The sequence below is a fragment of the Camelina sativa genome, chromosome 11, assembly GCF_030686135.1.
Source record: "Camelina sativa cultivar CO46 ecotype springtype chromosome 11, ASM3068613v1".
Lineage (NCBI taxonomy): Eukaryota > Viridiplantae > Streptophyta > Magnoliopsida > Brassicales > Brassicaceae > Camelina > Camelina sativa.
The window spans coordinates 14,500,939-14,520,384 of record NC_141890.1 but is presented as its reverse complement, the minus strand read 5'-3'; the positions used below and the strand labels follow the sequence as shown (position 1 = coordinate 14,520,384).

General features: G+C 39.1%; 3 protein-coding genes across 3 annotated transcripts; 1 reads left to right on the top strand and 2 right to left on the bottom strand.

Moving 5' to 3' along the window:
• Positions 1 to 8,265: 8,265 nt before the first annotated feature.
• Positions 8,266 to 10,461, bottom strand: LOC147933990 (uncharacterized). Its single transcript, XM_087472423.1, has one exon. It carries the CDS (start codon positions 10,459 to 10,461, stop codon positions 8,266 to 8,268), a length of 2,196 nt encoding a protein of 731 aa, XP_087328549.1.
• A 1,645-nt stretch (positions 10,462 to 12,106) lies between these two features.
• Positions 12,107 to 17,683, bottom strand: LOC104732004 (uncharacterized). Its single transcript, XM_010441891.3, has 16 exons — positions 16,803 to 17,683; positions 16,339 to 16,533; positions 15,962 to 16,036; positions 15,645 to 15,812; positions 15,252 to 15,415; positions 14,700 to 14,918; positions 14,496 to 14,622; positions 14,082 to 14,270; positions 13,870 to 13,956; positions 13,634 to 13,791; positions 13,400 to 13,519; positions 13,083 to 13,308; positions 12,931 to 12,990; positions 12,676 to 12,849; positions 12,472 to 12,581; positions 12,107 to 12,404 (listed from the first exon to the last, which is right to left on the bottom strand). The coding sequence occupies exons 1-16, from the start codon at positions 17,016 to 17,018 to the stop codon at positions 12,230 to 12,232; spliced, it is 2,463 nt and encodes an 820-aa protein (XP_010440193.2). The 5' UTR covers positions 17,019 to 17,683; the 3' UTR covers positions 12,107 to 12,229.
• On the top strand, positions 17,622 to 19,443 carry LOC104723504 (putative cysteine protease RD19C). The gene is made up of 4 exons (XM_010441890.3): positions 17,622 to 18,291; positions 18,402 to 18,521; positions 18,607 to 18,853; positions 18,936 to 19,443. Exons 1-4 carry the CDS (start codon positions 17,842 to 17,844, stop codon positions 19,214 to 19,216), a joined length of 1,098 nt encoding a protein of 365 aa, XP_010440192.2. The 5' UTR covers positions 17,622 to 17,841; the 3' UTR covers positions 19,217 to 19,443.
• The last annotated feature ends 3 nt before the right edge of the window (positions 19,444 to 19,446 follow it).

Here is a 19,446-nt window from a genome sequence, read left to right as displayed (position 1 = left end):
TGATGGGAGAAGAAGGAAAATAATTGGAGAAGGACATATGAGAAGAAAAGAAGAAGATCAGAGAAGAAGAATAATAAGAATAATACGGAGAGGAAGCAGAAGATGGAGATGATGGGATAAGATTGGATGAGAGAAAAGAGTATGAATAATAAAAATAATAAGAGAGTAAAAGAAGAATAATAAGGAGCAGAAGACTGTGCCCTCGTCACCGTTGAGCCGGAGCCATTGTTCGTGAGAAGTGAAGAGTTGTTCGTGAAACTCTTTTCTTATATAATAAAGAGTTTAGAGAATCTCACCAGAATTGTTGTTTTTTCTCTCTATCGAATATATGTCTAGTTCGTGAAAAAACAAAAAAAAAGACGAAGAAGTGAAGTCACTCGTCAATCATCAATGTATTAAGGTTTAGACTTTAGATTTAGTTCGGTTAACCGTTTGGTTCAACTGAACCGAACCGAAATAACCGAGAACCGATTTTAATTTTAGAAGCTGCCGATCGGTTCTGCCCTAATAACCAAACCCAAACCGAACACTCAAAATTTCGGTTCGGTTCGGTTCGGTTATTTCGGTTCGGTTTTTTATCCTATGGCTAATATATGTCAAAAAGTCGTCTCTCCAAGCTTTTATAATTCTTGGTACTACTGAAGATAATCTCAGCAAAATGAACATGTAATCCCCGCTCTAGAGACACATTGCAAAGTATGTGAGGGAGATGGGTGAGATACATGCATGCGCAAAGAGTCGTGGATCTGTTGCGTTTATATATATATTGCTACATGCTTTACCTCAAGGACATTGGAAGCTTTTCATATAGAAAACACTCAAGCTGTAAGAATAAAACATATATATATCATCAACCTTTCTATAAGAAATAAACCAATATATCAGAAACATGCATATCTTCTTACATATATGTGTTGGTCCACACAATTTTTGGTGGTTAGATCTTGTGGAAGTCAAAGGAAGAAACTCCCATTATATCTCCATCCTTCTCCTTTGGCATCCAACTTGGAATTGATCCGTTTAGCATATTTCCACATAGATAGCTGCAAGAGCAGTAAGAAAGTTTCATGCATGAACAAAGACTTCTTCAACACAACATCTTCCACTCTATTTATTATGTTTTGGAGTGAGATATTTTACCCATTTGCAATAGCTATAACCACTCTATTGATTTGATGGTCTATATTTGGACTATGAGATGAAGACAAACAACCACAAAAATGTTTTATTTCTTCATAACAAATGCACAAAATTTGCTAAAAAATTGCACAAATATTTACATAGTCAGAAATCCTAACATCACTATAATAAATGTATAAACTAATTGAATTTTAGTATAAAAATTTTATGCATAATACTATAAATAGTGAAAATTACATTAAAATAGATAAACTGATTAAACTTTCAGTTTAAATTCAAATTTTGGGATGAGGTTTGAAGTTTTTTATTAGAGAAACAAGAGGTAACTGAAAATTTGTTCCTTTGTTAATGTAATGTTTTAAAATTTAACACACACCTAAGAGAATTAAAATGTTAAAATATTTAGTTACCAAATCAAATCCATGATTTTGGATAAGAACAAGACATTATTTTTTTGGATAATTGAGAAGATGCTTGTAGAATACAAATGATCTTTGGAAAAATTTTATTCACAAATCTTCATCTTGGCTTATTGGAGTTACAAAATTACATTATTCATATAATTTGGTCTTGATCAATGAAGCTTATAATGATGCAATAAATAATTTTGTTGTAAACATGCCCCTCATTTAAACAATCCCTTTCATATTTCTTATAATAAAAAATTTAGGTGACAATTTAATTATTTAGCATAATAGAATTTTGATTTTTGTTTTCACTTGAGATGATGAAAAAGAAAACAAAGAAATAATGTAGGAAGATATGAATCCAAGATACTAATTTGTTGTATTTTTATAAAATTTAATTATTTAGCTTAATATAGTTTGATTTTTGTTTTAACTTTCAAATGATGGGAAGGGAAAAAAATAAGAAAATTAATAGAAATTACACATGTCAACAGGTTTTCGAATATTATCCGAACCAAACCCTAACCACCAAGACACTAGCCCCATTCAAATATTTATCACTAATGTAATGTGTTTGAATCATGATTAAATTTTCCGGTTGAGGTTTGGATTTCTAGTTTTTGCTCAAACCTAACATTGATACTTGAATTGAATCCGTAGATTATTTAAGAAAATATATTTGCACATTAGTACAGACTTATTAACAAATACTTATTTAAGAAAATATATTTGCTAATGGAAGTAAATATTCCCAATGCTAACATAAAACTAAATATAAAACTAATATACCTTTTAGAGAAATTATCTCATAAGTTGAATTAGTGCGATGCGAATTAGTCAAGTCAATAAAATAAACAAAAATTATAAGTAACCAAGAAGTTAGTATCTTATAAAAATACATCTCTTCAACAAGAAACTGTTACACTTACATAATCTATGAGACCGAGTAAATAAGTTGGCGAGAAGGAGGGGAAGAGAAGAAAATGATAAGAAAATATACTAGAAAACTAGCTACGAGTATTCCTCCGTACACTAATGTTTGATAAGACTTTACTCCAACTGTGTATTTGTACTCTATCTTACAGCATCTCATGTTCTCCCTTTCTGTTTCCAATACATGTTCTCCCCTTTTGTTTCCAATACCTGTTCTACGTACCTGCAACCACGTTTATTCTGTAATGTTACATTTTTTTTAGTAAACAGAAGGAAAGAAAACAAAAGGTTTTAAAACTTACTGTTGTGTAAACATGGTGGTCTGAAGAATCTCTGAGCTGTTGAGATGTGCATCGTATAGCTTGTGGTCGTATAACAAAAAAGATAGATCCACCAGTTGTTCTTCTACAGTCTGTTGTTATAAGAAACAGACACAAAAAACTAATCCTGGGCATTCGAGTATACGTTCGGATTCAGATAATTTGACTTCGGGTTCGGGTAATTTTGGGTATACCCGAATTCAGTTAAAAAAAAAACAAAAAAATCTATTTTCTTCTGTCGTGAAAAAAAAAAAAAAAAAAACCTTTAATTTACATGCTCTAATTTTGTCTCCTTTAATTTAAGCCCTCTTCTTGTCTCTTTTTTCTTCATCTCTCTTTTCTTCAGCCAAAAACCCTAATTTTGTTTATCCATTGCCACCACTTCAAGCATCAAATCTTTTACATGTTCTACCAAATCTAACAATATCTATAGCAAATTATATGTTATGATTCATATTTATCTTCCAACCTCATTCACTCTTCAAACCCATCAAAGAATCACTCTTTTTTTTTTGTTCAGATTTGCTAGTAATGTTTCTAGTAAAATTGATCTGGGTATGAAAAAAAAAAAAACAATTATCGATTTTGTTGATTGCAAAAGAAAAAAATAAGTCAATTTTAGAATATATGAATATATATAAATACTTCATGTTTTTATACTATGACAGAATAATCAAGGTAGCAAAATGGTTTATGATTCATCAATTAATGTCTAAGGTAGTGGGTTCAAACTCACTTAGATGCATTTTTGTATTTATTTCGGGTTGATTCGGATCTACTTCGGATATCGGGTAATACCCGAACCCGATCGGGTATCCGAATTTCAAAGAAACTAAATCCGATCTGGTATTTAATACCACCCGAATCCGAACCGAACTGCTTATTTCGGGTCGGGTTCGGGTTCGGGTTTCGGATTCGGGTAAAATGCCCAGGCCTACAAAAAAGAGAGAGTAAGAATATAATCCCATTATGGTAAGAAAACTGAAATCGTGGAGTGTTCTTCACTTACGTTTAGATATTTCTGTAAGGGTATAGAGGATTAACACCACAATCTTCTGCTTGGAAAACGCCAAGCAAACACTTTACTATTTATTCTTATCAAACTCTTAAATGGGTACAAGAATAAATCTAAGCACACTTCTCTTCTCTATCTAAAACTCTCACCAATATAGATCTAAGAGAATAACCCAACACTCACCTTCTTAGCTTTCTTTGATCAGCCTTGAAGTTACAGTCTCACACAAAAGGTTTTTCCAGTGTTAAGAAAACCTACCCCGATCCCCCAAGATCTTTTATATTCGATCTCACTAAATCCTAACAAAAAGATCTTCAAATCTTCATTTTAAGGCAGTTATTTGTTTGCCAAGAACTCCCTTTTCTTATCCACCGAGAATAATATTCTCCAAATATCTTCTCTCTCGATTCTGCATTATCTTCTCATTCCACCAGCGATCAGACTTGCCACGTCAGCTGCGCTTCCTTGCTATTCTCCACTTGTCTGTCCTCAGATGCAAAGTTCTGTGTCCTAGCAGACCTTTGTTCCAAACAACATCCTGCTGCAGCAACTGCATCTACAATCTCCCCCTTTTTGACTATGTTTGATAAAGAAGCACCCAATCCTCGAGAACATGAGAGAATAAAAAACCACACAAAACACAAGACACAAAGCAAGGTCCAATAAGAGACAAATGCAACCGCCTATTTGCTCCCCCACAGCAAAACAGTCAATTCACAATCCAAGTCCACATCTCCCCCAGCTTGTTTGGCAAACATGAGTCAAAAACAAGTAGAAAACAAGTAGTCAAGTCAACCAGAACACTTACATGTAGCCATACATAATAGTGCTGGGATCACCCCTGAAATCAGGTTAGACAACTGTAAATACAGTCTTCCTAGCACAAACCAGCACCTGAAAGTATTGATTGAGCATGCAAACCAAGCTGAAACCTCTTGTTACTGCAACCACTTGAGCAACAACTTAGTGCAATAAAGTCCATTCCGAGTAGGAAGAAAACAGTCATGAAGTTTTACGCAGCTTAACACTCAGAGACCTCATACCTCATAGAGAATTGTTGAGGAACCCAGAGAGAGATCAACCATGATATTTTAATTTTAAACATATGGAACATACCTGGAAACCTCTCCTTGTGAGCTCATGCCAATCGTTTGTATCAGCACACACCTCAGATACTACCACAACCTCTTGGATTGTCAAAGATCATCAGTCGACAATGGTGGCTAGACTTTCACATTGTCATGCCTTCAGTCCTTTCGATGCAAACCAACCATGCATAGTCAGCTGGAAATTCTTTGGAGAATCGAGAAGCAAGATTCGTCCCCTTTTGTTTTTTTTTTTGTTTTTTTTTTCTCCACTGCTTTGATGTTTCACATTGCTTGGGACTGCCACCTTTTTGTGCTTCGAAGATCTTGACATGCAGTGATATCATTTGGCTTAAACAATCACTGAAGTCAGCTTAAGCCTCTGAATATACCATAGGGATTTGTCTCTCCTCAGCTCTTTGACCTCCTAATGACATGACAACGTTTTACAGGGACATGGACCGGCATGACAGGCAGCTATTTTCCACTCAGTCTTTAAGTACAAGACAACTACTAACCTCTTATATATACTAGGATTTCCACAACTCAACAAAGAATTAGATTTCACAGATCCCAATGGACTTTCGCAGATTAGTGAATCTGGTAAAGTCCAAAGGTTTAGTAAACAAATCAGCCAGTTGAAATTCAGTACGGACATGATCAATCTCAATCAGTTTCGCCTTAACCAATTCCCTAATGAAGTGATGTCTAATATCTATGTGTTTAGTTTGCGAATGTTGAACATGATTTTTGAGATGTTTATTGCACTTTGGTTGTCACAATGGACTAAGATAGATTCAGAAACAATACCATAATCGACAGCCATCTGCTTCATCCACATCAGCTGTGTGCAACAGCTACCCAGAGCTATGTACTCAGCTTCAGCTGTTTACACTGTTTTGCTTCTTGCTGTGCCAGGATATGAGATTGTTTCCCATGAAGAAGCATCCACCGCTTGTGCTTCTGCGATCATCCACGGAACCAGCCCAGTCAACATCACAGTAGCCTGTAAGACTGGTGGTTGTGTCCTTGGTATATTAGATACCAAGTTCGACTGTGCCTTTGATGTACTTGATGATCTTCTTCACAGCCAGGAGATGTGACTTCTTAGGTCTGGCTTGATATCTGGCACATACACCAATAGCTAAGCCAATGTCCGGACGACATGATGTCAGATACAGAAAACTACCAATCATCCCTCGATACAGCTTCTCATCTACATCTTCTCCTGCTTCATCCTTTGAGAGCTTGTCATTCACCCCCATAAGTATCTTGGCCTCCTTACTGGTTGTAAGGCCAAATCTTGTTACCAAGCCCCTCGCATATGTGCTTTGGGACATGGAGATGCCATCAGCTGACTGTTGTACCTGCAAGCCCAAGAAATAAGTTAGTTCACCACACATACTCATTTCAAACTCATCAGTCATATTCTGGACAAACTGATTGACGAGTTGCTGGCAGGTTGATCTAAAGACAATTTCATCGACATAGATTTGCACAAACATCAGGCCCTTGTCAAGACTAAGAACGAACAGATTTTTGTCCACACTTTCGCGAACATAGCCTTGATCCATAAGAAACATAGTCAACCTCTCATACTAGGCTATAGGTGCTTGTTTGAGTCCGTACAAAGCTTTCTTCAGTTTGTACACATGTTGCGGATGCTGTGGATCCTCAAACCCTTTGGGTTGCTCGACATAGACCTCTTCTTAAAGAAACCTGTTAAGAAAGGTACTCATGACATCCATCTGATGCAATGTGAAGTTCAAAGCACATGCCATGCCAAACAGACAGCGAATGGATTCCAACCTTGCCACTGGTGCGAAGGTTTCATCAAAGTCGACTCCTTTTACTTATGAGTAACCCTGAGCATCAAGCCGAGCTTTATTTCTCACAATATATCCATTTTCATCACTTTTGTTCTTAAAGATCCATTTGGTTTCCACCACATTGACATCCACCGGTCTGCTTGTGAGTTCCCACACATCGCTGCGAGCAAACTGTTCAAGCTAATCTTGCATAGCAGCTATCCAAAACTCATCTGTCAGAGCTTCTTTGTGATTTTCGGCTCAACCGAGGAAACAAAACAAGCAAATTGTACGACTTCAGAGTCTTGAGGCACCTGCTGAATTGATCGATCGCTGTTTCTTCCCAGCTAGATGAAGAAAGTCAATCTGCTTTCCCCTTGGTAACTCTGCCCCCCCCCCCCCTGAATCTCCCCAATAACATCATTAGGGGAGTGATTCCAATGCACCTGAGAGACATCCGGAAGAGGACAATCCTTAGAAGGAACACAGGGAGGTGTTGTGGAGGCTGGAGACTCAGGAACACTAAAAGGCTCAGGAGCATCAGTTACCGAGTCATCTGGGTGTGGAATTGGAATGAGCGACTCACTGGAAAAAAATATCATCGAACACCACATTGACAGTTTCCTGAACAGAACGCAGACACTTGTTGTAAACACGAAAAGCAGTATTGTTTCCTGAATAACCCAGAAATAACCCATCATTGCTCTTGGAATCGAATTTGCCCAGCTGGTCTTTGTCATTTAAGATGTAGCATACACAGCCAAAGACATGGAAATAACTGACTGATGGAGTGCGACCCTTCCACAATTTATAGGGTGTCTTGGAGGTTCCTGGTCGAACATACACCCGATTGATAATGTAACATGCAGTATTGACAGCCTCATCCCAGAACTGTTGAGGAATTTGATTCCCATGAAGCATTGCTCTTGCCATCTCCTGAAGTGTTCTGTTCTTCCATTCAACTACACCATTCTGTTCCGGCGTCCTGGGAGCTGAGAATTGATGCATAAGACCCTGAGCGGTGCAGAACTGATTAAACTGCTTGTTCTGAAACTCACCATCGTGATCACTGTGTATTGCATTGATAGCCCACTTCTCACCTTTGATTTGGAGGGCCAAGATGCGAAAGCATTCAAGTGTATCCGACTTTTCCCTGAGAAAACGCACCCATATGTAGTGAGAGAAGTCATCGACCATAACAAAAATGAATCGTTTACCAGACAGGCTATTGACACGAATTGGACCCATAAGATCCATGTGTACCAATTCCAAAATACGACCAGTGCGAACATCATGAACCGCCTTGTGTGACACTTTTACCTGTTTTCCTTTGTTTCATGGTCCACACACAAAGTGTTGATCAGATAGGAGCTTAGGTATCCCTTGAACAATATCTTGATGGGCGAGTTTATGCATGGTGCGGATGTTCAGATGACCCAACTTCTGGTGCCACAACTCAGTGTCTGTCCCTGTGGACGCATGAAAGCAATGATTTGTTGACTTCCACATACAACAGTTATTACTCGTCCGCTTCCCTTAAGGCTTCACAGATCCTTGTTAATCAACAGCTTTGCAATCCCGTTTAGTGAAAGTAACATCCAGACCTTCATCACACAAATGACTGACACTGATGACATTTGCCTTCAACACATCAACTAGAAATACATCTTTGAGACTAGGTTTTGCACTTCCACCAGTAACACCTTTGCCTTTGATTTCCCCTTTTGCTCCATCACCAAAAGTAACATGACCAGTGGATATATTCTCAAATTCCGACAGATTAGTGTGAGCTCCAGTCGTGTGTCTGTAACAACCACTATCAAAGTACCACTTCTTTTGTTCAGAACCAAACTTACCCTCAGCCTGAGCTATATTACAGTACATACCACTCCTCTTGAGAAACAATGGCTTGTTGATCGGTCTCATATCTCTAGGATAAGCTGCTTGCTGGGAAAACCTTGACAAGCGATTGTTGTACTCATAGCACTGTGCGTTAAAATGAGTTAGATTTCCACAGTACCAACACTCGTTTCTTCGACTCCGTGAAACTTGGTAAGCTGGTCTGAATGCCTGATGTGCTGAAAAGTTATTCACATCCAACCCATATGTATCAAATGACTGAGTCACATGCATAACTCCAAAAGGTGCTCTATAAGAAGACTGAATTATCCTTTGAGAATGCACACTTCTTGCTTGGTGAGAATTGGTTTTGACCAGTACTGCCGCTTTTGTCTTTGATTGGATGGGTACAACCTCTTTGTTTTCTGCATTCAGGCCCTTGACAAACTTTGTAGATGTTGAAGCATCATTCCCTTGATACCCGAGTCCCCACTTAGTATTACCCACTCTTCCGCTACTTAGAATGGTATCAAGATCCTTTGTTCCTTTGCTCAGCATTATGATGTTTTTAAGCTGCTCTTCCAGTTGCTTCTCAAGTCCCTGAGACTTGGCTCTTTCTTCCTTAAGATCTGAAGACAGCGAGTTGAACCTTGCCACCAGATCTAATTTTTCAGCCAGCAACACATCATACTCCTGAGTTTTCTGAACCAGACTCGAAATTAACAGGGTAACCTGTTCCTCAGCTGGTAGATCCGCATCTTCAACTTCAGAATCTGACACAACAGCCGGTTGTTCCTTCACTTCCTGCTCCACCACTTCACCTTCCTCAATGACTCCCAGCAGAGCCTCATAGTTATTAAGGACTTCACCCTCTTGCACGTCATCATCCGAGTCACTATCACTCCAGACAACAAACGATTTGGATCTACTCTCTTTGGTAGGACATTCAGCCTTGATGTGTCCATATCCTTTGCATCCATAGCATTGCATTAACCCTTTGCGCTTGTAGTTAGGGCATTCTGCCTTGAGATGTCCGTATCCTTCACACTCCAGACATTGGCGCTCTTGCCTATCACCCCTTTTAAAGTCCCTTTCCGACTCACTTATGATTGTAGATGAGGATCCTCTGTGCTGACCACGCTTCATATTTTGGAAGAACTTCCTCACATGTAACCCAACTTTTTCTTCATCTGCAGTATCTTGGGTCTCAGTATTCTTCTGTGTTTCAACAGCCTTTAGAGCAAATGATCGTTCAGTGCGTTGTTCTTTTTTCTTCAGCTGCATCTCAAATGACTGCATCATACCAACAACTTGACTGAACTTCAACTCATTTGAGTTCAAGGAAACGTCAATGATAGATCTGTGTGGTTGAAATTTATCTGGGATACTCCTAAGAAATTTCTTCACCAGCTTCTTGTCCTTGTAGCGTTTTCCCATGATAACAGCTTCTTGTGCGATAGCACTCAGATGACTGTTGTAACTTGCAATGGTTTCACCTTCTTCCATGGACAGATTCTTGAATTCTGATGCCAAATTGTCCAGACGTGTCCTTTTTACATTTCTAGTTCCTTCGAAGGTAACTTGGATGATATCCCAAGCTTCTTTCGCAGCCACACAACCCTGGACACTATTGAACTGATCCAGCGGCAGAGAGTTGAAAATCACCGACATGGCTTGCGAGTTGTGCTTAGCCTCAGTCTTTTCTTCTGCAGTCCACTGCTTCCGAGGTTTCAGCATCGATTCACCCTTGTCATTTTTCACCATTGGTTCGGTCCAGCCATCTTCAACAGCAAACCAGGCCTCCATGTCGATACCTTGAATAGCCTGCTTGACCGACACCTTCCAATGCCCATAGTGCTCTGGATCCAGTTTCAGAACTTTCGGTATTGCAACAAAAGCTTGTGGTTTCTCCATACCTCTTATCACAAGATCTCACCTGTTGAAAAGGAAACAAGACTTTTATCAGCTGTCCGCTCTGATACCAATTGTAAGGGTATAGAGGATTAACACCACAATCTTCTGCTTGGAAAACGCTTTACTATTTATTCTTATTAAACTCTCAAATGGTTACAAGAATAAATCTAAGCACACTTCTCTTCTCTATCTAAACTCTCACCAGTATAGATCTAAGAGAATAACCCAATACTCACCTTCTTAGCTTTCTTTGATTAGCCTTGAAGTTACAATCTCGCACAAAAGGTTTTTCTAGTGTTAAGAAAACCTACCCCGATCCCCCAAAATCTTTTATATTCGATCTCACTAAATCCTAACAAAAAGATCTTCAAATCTTCATTTAAGGCAGTTACTTGTTTGCCAAGAACTCCCTCTCCTTATCCACCAAGAATAATATTCTCCACATATCTTCTCTCTCGATTCTGCTTTATCTTCTCATTCCACCAGCGATAAGACTTGCCATATCAGCTGCGCTTCCTTGCTATTCTCCACTTGTCTGTCCTCAGATGCAAAATTCTGTGTCCTAGCAGACCTTTGTTCCAAACAATATCTTGCTGCAGCAACTGCATCTACAATTTCTCCACTCTTTCAACTAGCTCGTGTGGGAAAGGCTCCGACAATGTAGATGTCTTTTTGTAGAATTTCTCCACCCATAGCTTCGTTTTGGTTTTGTTATTTTTATTTTTCACAGGCTCTCCAAGTGGAGTCTTGAGGTATTCAAATGCAAAGTTTTGTACTGCCTGCTGATAAGGTTGGTCTAGTGATTCAACAACAGAAGAGAGTGCTGACGTAGCCAATGAGCTGGCTGGTTGAAGAGAAGACTCTAATTCTCTGAGAGGGTTTGCAGTTGAGAAGTATAAATAAAGGAGAGGAGTGTCAAGGGAGGATTATGTTGAACTGTGTTTGTAATTCTCAAGTGATGTGCTTGGGTGCTTGAGTGATGTGCTCGAGAGATGATCAATGTTGATCAACTCATTCTCAGATTAAGCTACGTCGTGTTTGATTTATGATCTTTGTAACATTCCTTTGATTTCTAGCTGAGTATAGAAGCATTGTTCTTAGTTGAGTTCAGATCATCAAGGATCTATCAATGGTGCGGTGAAACTGTGATCGGAGCTTCAACGCGATGATGGACTCTGTGATCTCTGAAGATGATGGTTGTAAGGATGTACCTATGTTCACCGGAACAGCTCCGTCGCTGTGGATTCCAAAAGTGGAGAGGCTTTTCAATCGTGGCCGTTTCTCAGACGATGCGAAGCTTGATCTTGTTTTTTTGTGTTTAGACGGAGTTGCATTGACATGGTTTATGCGAGAGATGAATAAAGAGAAAATTATGGATTGGAGTGTCTTTAAGCAAAGAGTGTTGGCTCGTTTTGCTCCGGTGAAGAATTGTTCTTCATCCGAGGTCGAATCGTTTTCTGTTCATGAACCGGTTCCAACAGAATCATCCGTTCAAAAAGTAGAATCGATTTCAGAGCTTGAAGTGGAGACAAATGAATCACACATGGAGAATGATGGTGTTGCACAACCTCAGGTATCGAATTCAGAACTGGTTACTAGCCTTAAGTTTAACAATGAGTCATTAGTTGAATTAGTGCGATGCGAATTAGTCAAGTCAATAAAATAAACAAAAATTATTAAGTAGCCAAGAAGTTAGTATCTTATAAAAATACATCTCTTCAACAAGAAACTGTTACACTTACAGAATCTATGAGACCGAGTAAATAAGTTACCGAGAAGGAGGAGAAGAGAAGAAAATAACAAGAAAATATACGAGAAAACCAGCTACAAGTATTCCTCCGTACACCAACGTTTGATAAGACTTTACTCCAACTGTGTATTTGTACTCTATCTTACAGCATCTCATGTTCTCCCTTTCTGTTTCCAATACATGTTCTACGTACCTGCAACCACGTAATGTTACATTTTGTTTGGTAAACAGAAGAGAAAGAAAACACTTTTAAAACTTACTGTTGTGTAAACATGGTGGTCTGAAGAATCTCTGAGCTGTTCAGATGTGCATCGTATAGCTTGTGGTCGTATAACAAAGAAGATAGATCCACCAGTTGCTCTTCTACAGTCTGTTGTTATAAGAAATAGACACAAAAAACAGAGTGTAAGAATATAATCCCATTCTGGTAAGAAAACTGAAATCGTGGAGTGTTCTTCACTTACGTCTAGATATTTCTCCACTCTTTCAACTAGCTCGTGTGGGAAAGGCTCCGGCAATGTGGTTGTCTTTTTGTAGAACTTCTCCACCCATAGCTCCGTTTTGGTTTTGTTCTTTTTATCTTTCACGGGCTCTCCAAGTGGAGTCTTGAGGTATTCAGATGCAAAGTTTTGTACTGCCTGCACATTAATACACCAACCACAATTGATGCATTCTCTGCGGAGGAGACTAAAAGAATATAAAAGTTTCAGTTGGCTGACCTCTGAGGTTTCACGGATTTTGCGTAGAGCAGAATCAACCCGTGCATAAATAGTATTCCTCTGCGGATTTAACATACAAATATCTCACGAGATTCAGAAGGGTTTCAATGCAAATATATATTCAGAAATCATTATGTTGGACTCAGGCTCACCAGTGCAACATCTTGAAGCATTTGACTGATCAGGGAGACGTTTGAGAATGGTCCAAACGGGTGACAACCAGCTGCCCAAAGCCAATTGGTGATAGGTCTTTCATGCGCGTGAGAGGTCTTTTCATACGGTGCACTTACACCGCCTAAAGCGGAAGCTATGCCAGCAAGTATGTGCCGCTGTACCTGTGCTGGAACAGCGTGCTGCCTCTCTGTTTCAGAAACATAACTGCAGAAACAAGAAATTAATATCAATATGATGAAAAGAGTAGCAGGTTTATCATTGTTTTATACTTTTATTGTTCTTGTGTTTTGCTCACCTCAAAGGTATGTTCTCGTTTAGATGCTGAAGCACAATGACTACATCACTACTCGCCCACACAAGGCTCTCATCTTCCATCATGAGCATTGGATCCACATCAGCTAATGAGAGGATAAACCTTTATATTGATCAAAGATTTTAGTTTGAAAGAGTAATTCACACTTAATTTTTGGATATAGCTTGGCCAGTGTAATGAATAATCTGATCAGGTGGTTGATATTAATCAACTCACACTGGAATAACTCTTGTTCCATAAGTGCGGTAAAGATCGCCTTTTTTCTTAACTGCTTTCTTCTTCTTTCCCTTCTGAAGTTTCGAGCTATAAGATGACCAGAGAGGCCTATGTTTTACTATGGAATCACCCGAACCTTCAGATTCATCATCCCAGCTCTGAGTAGAAAAACATATGGAATCTTTGCCATGAAAAATATTTGTGAAACAAATTTGCATGAAATTTTCTGAGATTACCTGGCGGAGAAAATATTTATTAGAAAGCCCAGGGTCAGACACGTCGAGCAAACCAGCAGCTAGAACATCGGTAGACCTTTCCATCTCCTGCAATACCCAATAAACAATCACAAGAGACTTCAATGGTTGGAACAGTAACAGCAGGTTAAGAACTATTTATTCCCAGCTTAACCTAACTCGCAAGCCACAGTTACCCAAATACCGAAACTCACTTCTTTGAGGATAGCACCATCTAGGTATGTTTTGGTATGCACATGAAATCTTCCGTCATTTTTAGTTTCCTGAAGGGAATGCCCACGCATGGCTTTTGAGACGGCAATAGCTAACTTCTCATGACGATGTAATGGATGAACCCCTCCAACGATCACTACCTCTTGCCCATGATGAATCATTTTCTTTACCTGTAAAGACTCAGGAAAGTTAGCATGTGAAAACCAACAGAGTCAAATCTTTTAGTGTACTTTGGAAAATATTTTGGGTGCTAATTTTCTAATAGACTTAAACTAGGCAAACATGTAATTTTACTTATGACTCGTAGGGGCGAAAACACCATTCGGAGAACAAAGAAAATATAAGAACTTCTAGTATTTCTAGAACATCATTCATTTAACACAAGAAGTCTTTACCTCGGATTTTATCTCTTCAATTTTTATGCTGTAGTTTTGTCCTCTTTCCATGATATTATATCGATTGTGGTTTTGGAGCACAATGATGGGTACCAGCACTCTAGTTGCTAGGTCAACCGTCTCAAACCTGGTTGCACTCAGAATGAATCATCTAAGCACAATTTTCATTGCTAGAAGAAAGTAAAGTTTCACATATCATATTACCTGACATCAGGAGCTATGACGTGCTCAATTGTAGTAGCTACTAACGCTGCTAACTGACCAGAAAAGATATCATTGGTAGACTGATGACCAACAGGGCTAACGTTTCCTGGAAGGACAATGTTTCGTATCCTTGGCACTGTTCTAGGACTAACACTTCCCTCTTCAGTTTCAATCTTCCCATATGTACAAGGCCCCGCAGACAAATCGATGACAACATATCTATCAAGAAGGGAAGATAAAATCATGTTGAGAGCTTCAATGAAAAATTGTAGCAGATAAGGACAGAAACAGTTCGCCAACAATATCTTGAATAAGGGACCATGATATAATTTGATGATTAGACAGATGTAATAATTTCAGAAGAGGGTGGTAAATTTTGGTTGATCAAATCTATGGCACAATCACTCATAGGGATAACAAAGAGATACCAATGAAAACCACTGAGTAATTTTGTCCTTATACTATACCAACCCCGGTACGTACTGTTTTGTGAATCCTAGTACATAAACTTATTTTACTGCAACGAGGAAAGAAAAACAAAGATAAGTTTACCTGCCTGATCCAAGCCAAACTTGGGATGCTCCTCCACCATTGTATCTATATCGATAAATATAATCTGCCTCTTGTTTCTGTTTGTCTGCATCACTAAGCTCTGGTAGCTTTGAAAACATCAAACTGTCTAGATTGATCTCTGTATTTCGAGGATCCATTCTTACCTGAATAATGAGTTAAGAAAAGAAAGGGTCAGTTAGGAAATACAGCAGGATATAATCATTTGCCCAAACATGAGAAGACAAAAGCTACTTCAAGAACAAAGAGAAATATGGGGGTTATAAACCCAAGAAAGCATAAAAAAAAATTTCCAAACAACACAGGTAACGCATTTAGACATTCTGCATACCATATGCAAGATACAAGAAGTAAGAAGAGCACTGGAAGCCATACCTTATCAAAATTCACTACCAATATGGCACTTGGTATAGGTTTATCTGCCGTTGCTGCTGATCCAGCTCCCACATCCATATCAAATATATACGAGTAAAGCTGGTTAAATGCGGACTCAACTTTTGTTGCCTCTACGTCATAGGCAGGTAAGTGTCTTCCAAAATCAGTCTAAATGCAAAAAAAAATGCAACTTAGCAACATTTACATTAAGATGCAGATTTTACAGCAATAAAATTTACACTTCATCAACAGATCTGATATGTAATTAAATTAGGTGGGTTATGAGAAAAAATTAGATATGATAAGATCAGAGCAACCTCTAGTGCAGTTCCAGCATACACCATGGCTTCTTTCACTGCCTTCTCCAGAGCTATTAATTCGGGTTGCCCACTCTAACATAAGAAAAATGACGAATATTTTAATAAGTCAATGGGTTAACAATGAAAATAATGGCTTCAGAAGTCACTAAAACATAATATCAAGCGCAAACAAGTGCATGTACAGTAATAATCTGCTCGAGATGCAAAATGCATTTCAGCTAAAGCAAATACACGATTACAGAACTTGCATAGTTTCGTTTTTGAACAATTCAAAAACACGAAGAACTACTATTCATATAGAATAATCGGATCTTGAAACAGGGAAGGTAGAAGCGATATGAATTCGTGAAGACTGGTTTAAGATAGATACTCACAGGAAAGATATTGTAAACAAGTCGATGCTCAATATCAAGTGGCTCTCCCGTCTCCTGGCATGAGGGCCTATGAGTTGAGAAACTAGCTCTCAAGAACTCCTCTAATTTATGATGATCCATGGAGTACCTGTATCCTCCATCTCCATTCAAACCTACAAGCACTATATTCACTTCCAGAGGAACCTGAAATGGTACCTGCCAAACCAAAAAGTAGAATGGAGCATAAACAAGACAAGTTTTTATAATGTGGAACTTCAATTCTCAATGTGTCACCCAAAATCAGCCAATCTAATAACCATATTCACGAACAAAGATATGATCATAGGCATTAGCTAGACACTTTCAATTGCAATTCGGTGACTCTAGAAAGCCAAATTAATCAACGATTTCTTCTTCTTATTCTAGCAAATCCAGACTCAGTGATGATGATGATTCATTCACATAATTCAAGGATGAGATATTACCTCGGCACGGGAGTGAAGCATACGGCGGACATCGGATCGAACACTCTCTCGTACGTCGAGGAAAGCGCTGTGATGCCAGTGAGGATGACCCGGCTCGCGGCGGAAAGGTTGCTGAGCTGAGTCGGTACGGGAAACGAATCCGCTGAGAACCGATAGAAGCACGACGAATAGGAGAGAAGAAAACGAAGTCGATCGTGAATCCGATCTCAACTCCATGACTGGAAGAAAAAGAAAAACAACCGGAGATTTCGCTCACCTCCCAATTTGGACTGGACTGGAGAGAGTCGCTTTACGGCGAGGGAGGCGGAGAAGTGGAAGATCAAATCCAATTACTAATATACCCCTCAATTTATTTTATAAAAGGTTACAATTTTGATTTATGTTTTCTGCCCCCTCTCCCTTTTGATATGCCAAGTGCTAACTCTTTATATGTCAATTAGTTTGTGAGTGTTACAAATCGTATGCTAACAGCTTGCAGCTGCGTGTATGGCTTGGGGAATTAGCAGAATCAGGCAAGCAGTTCATAACTTCTATTATCAATGGATCTGATCGTGAAGCTGAATAAGACACTATATACGTACGAAAGGGAAACTGATACATGCTCAGATGGTAGTTGTAGAATTTGGTAACAACGAGTATTTGTAACGCTAGCTGTCTTGTTTAATGGACAGGCTCTCTGGCATGTATGACCACAAGAACTTGTAATTAGCTGAAAAAAATGTGTTTCCAACGATGCTGTAGCAGTCTTTCATATTAAGAAGCCCTTTGAGAATGAATAATGCTAAATTATTATCATACCCTCAGATTTTAGCTGAAATTACAACAGAGAGAAAAACAAATATCGTCATAGCTTACGAAGAAGAAGAAGCAACAAGCAACGTGTCGCTTGTCATGTCGATCGTTTACCCCAAGAAATATCCAAACTAAGCAACCAACTACGACACGCCACGTGTTTACTCACACTCCTTTTAAACAAAGGCTCGTAACAGTTTTTTCTTCTTCTTCCTTATCTCTCGGAAAAGCCAAGAAGAAGTAAGGGATGGATCGTGTGGTCTTATTTTTCCTCATCGCAGCCGCGTTACTAGCAGTTTCTCTCGGATCCGGCGAAGGTTTCGATAATCCGATCAGGCAAGTCGTCCCGGAGGAGAACCATGAACTCCTCAACGCAGAGCATCACTTCTCTCTGTTCAAATCCAAGTACCAGAAGACTTACGCTACTCAGGAAGAGCACGATCATCGCCTCCGTGTGTTCAAGGCTAACCTAAGGCGAGCTAGACGTAACCAGCTTCTGGATCCGTCTGCTGTTCACGGCGTCACGCAGTTCTCAGATCTTACTCCCAAGGAGTTCAGCCGCCAGTTCATGGGGCTGAAACGCCGCAAGTTTCGTCTTCCTACTGACACTGAGACGGCGCCGATTCTTCCGACTACCGATCTCCCCACGGAGTTCGATTGGCGTGAACAAGGAGCCGTCACTCCTGTTAAAAACCAGGTTTGTAGATAGAGATTTTCGAATTCGTGTGGTTTTAAGCTCTTGTAATCGTTCATGGATTTGTAGAGAAGAAGAAGTGAGTCTTTGTGTGTGTTTTTAATTGTGAGTAGGGTATGTGTGGTTCATGCTGGTCGTTTAGTGCCACTGGAGCTCTTGAAGGAGCTCATTTTCTAGCGACTAAAGAGCTTGTTAGCCTCAGTGAGCAGCAGCTTATAGATTGTGACCATGAGGTTTGTTTCCATTATCAATCGTTGGTTTCCCATTTGATGTGTTTTGGTGAAGTGGTTGTATATATGAATCGTGCTCTTCGTGCAGTGTGATCCAGCACAAGCCAATTCATGTGACTCTGGTTGTAGTGGAGGACTAATGAACAACGCTTTTGAGTACACTCTCAAAGCTGGTGGTCTTATGAAGGAAGAAGAATATCCTTATACAGGACGTGATCATTCCGCCTGCAAGTTCGACAAGAGCAAGATCGCTGCCAGCGTGTTTAACTTCAGCGTTGTCTCTGCTGATGAAGATCAGATCGCTGCTAATCTAGTCAAGCACGGACCTCTAGCTAGTAAGTTTGAAAACTCTTTTTTCCTTGTTACTGATTTAAGAATTAGCTAGAGATTAATTTAATCTTTGTTGCTCAAAAACAGTTGCTATCAATGCGATGTGGATGCAAACATACATAGGAGGAGTCTCGTGCCCATATGTATGTTCAAAGAGCCAAGACCATGGAGTGCTCTTGGTTGGGTTTGGTTCGGTGGGTTATGCACCAATCCGTCTTAAGGAGAAGCCTTATTGGATTATCAAGAACTCGTGGGGATCGATGTGGGGAGAGCATGGTTACTACAAAATATGCAGAGGACCTCACAATGTGTGTGGTATGGACTCAATGGTATCTACTGTTGCTGCTGTTCATACGACAACCAAGTAGAATTATTAGGACACAACTGGATTTTACATGTCCTTGTGTATATAAATATGTATGTATGGATGGATGCATAAACAAAACTATGAACTGTTATTGTTAGTATTGTCTCTCTGTTTCAGCTTTAATGTAAAATAGCTTGGGTATATTATCTTTGTAGCATCGAATGCTGAAGGTAATACTGATTACCAACATATTAAAAGTTGGGAATAATAGAAATCTTATGTTTTATATTA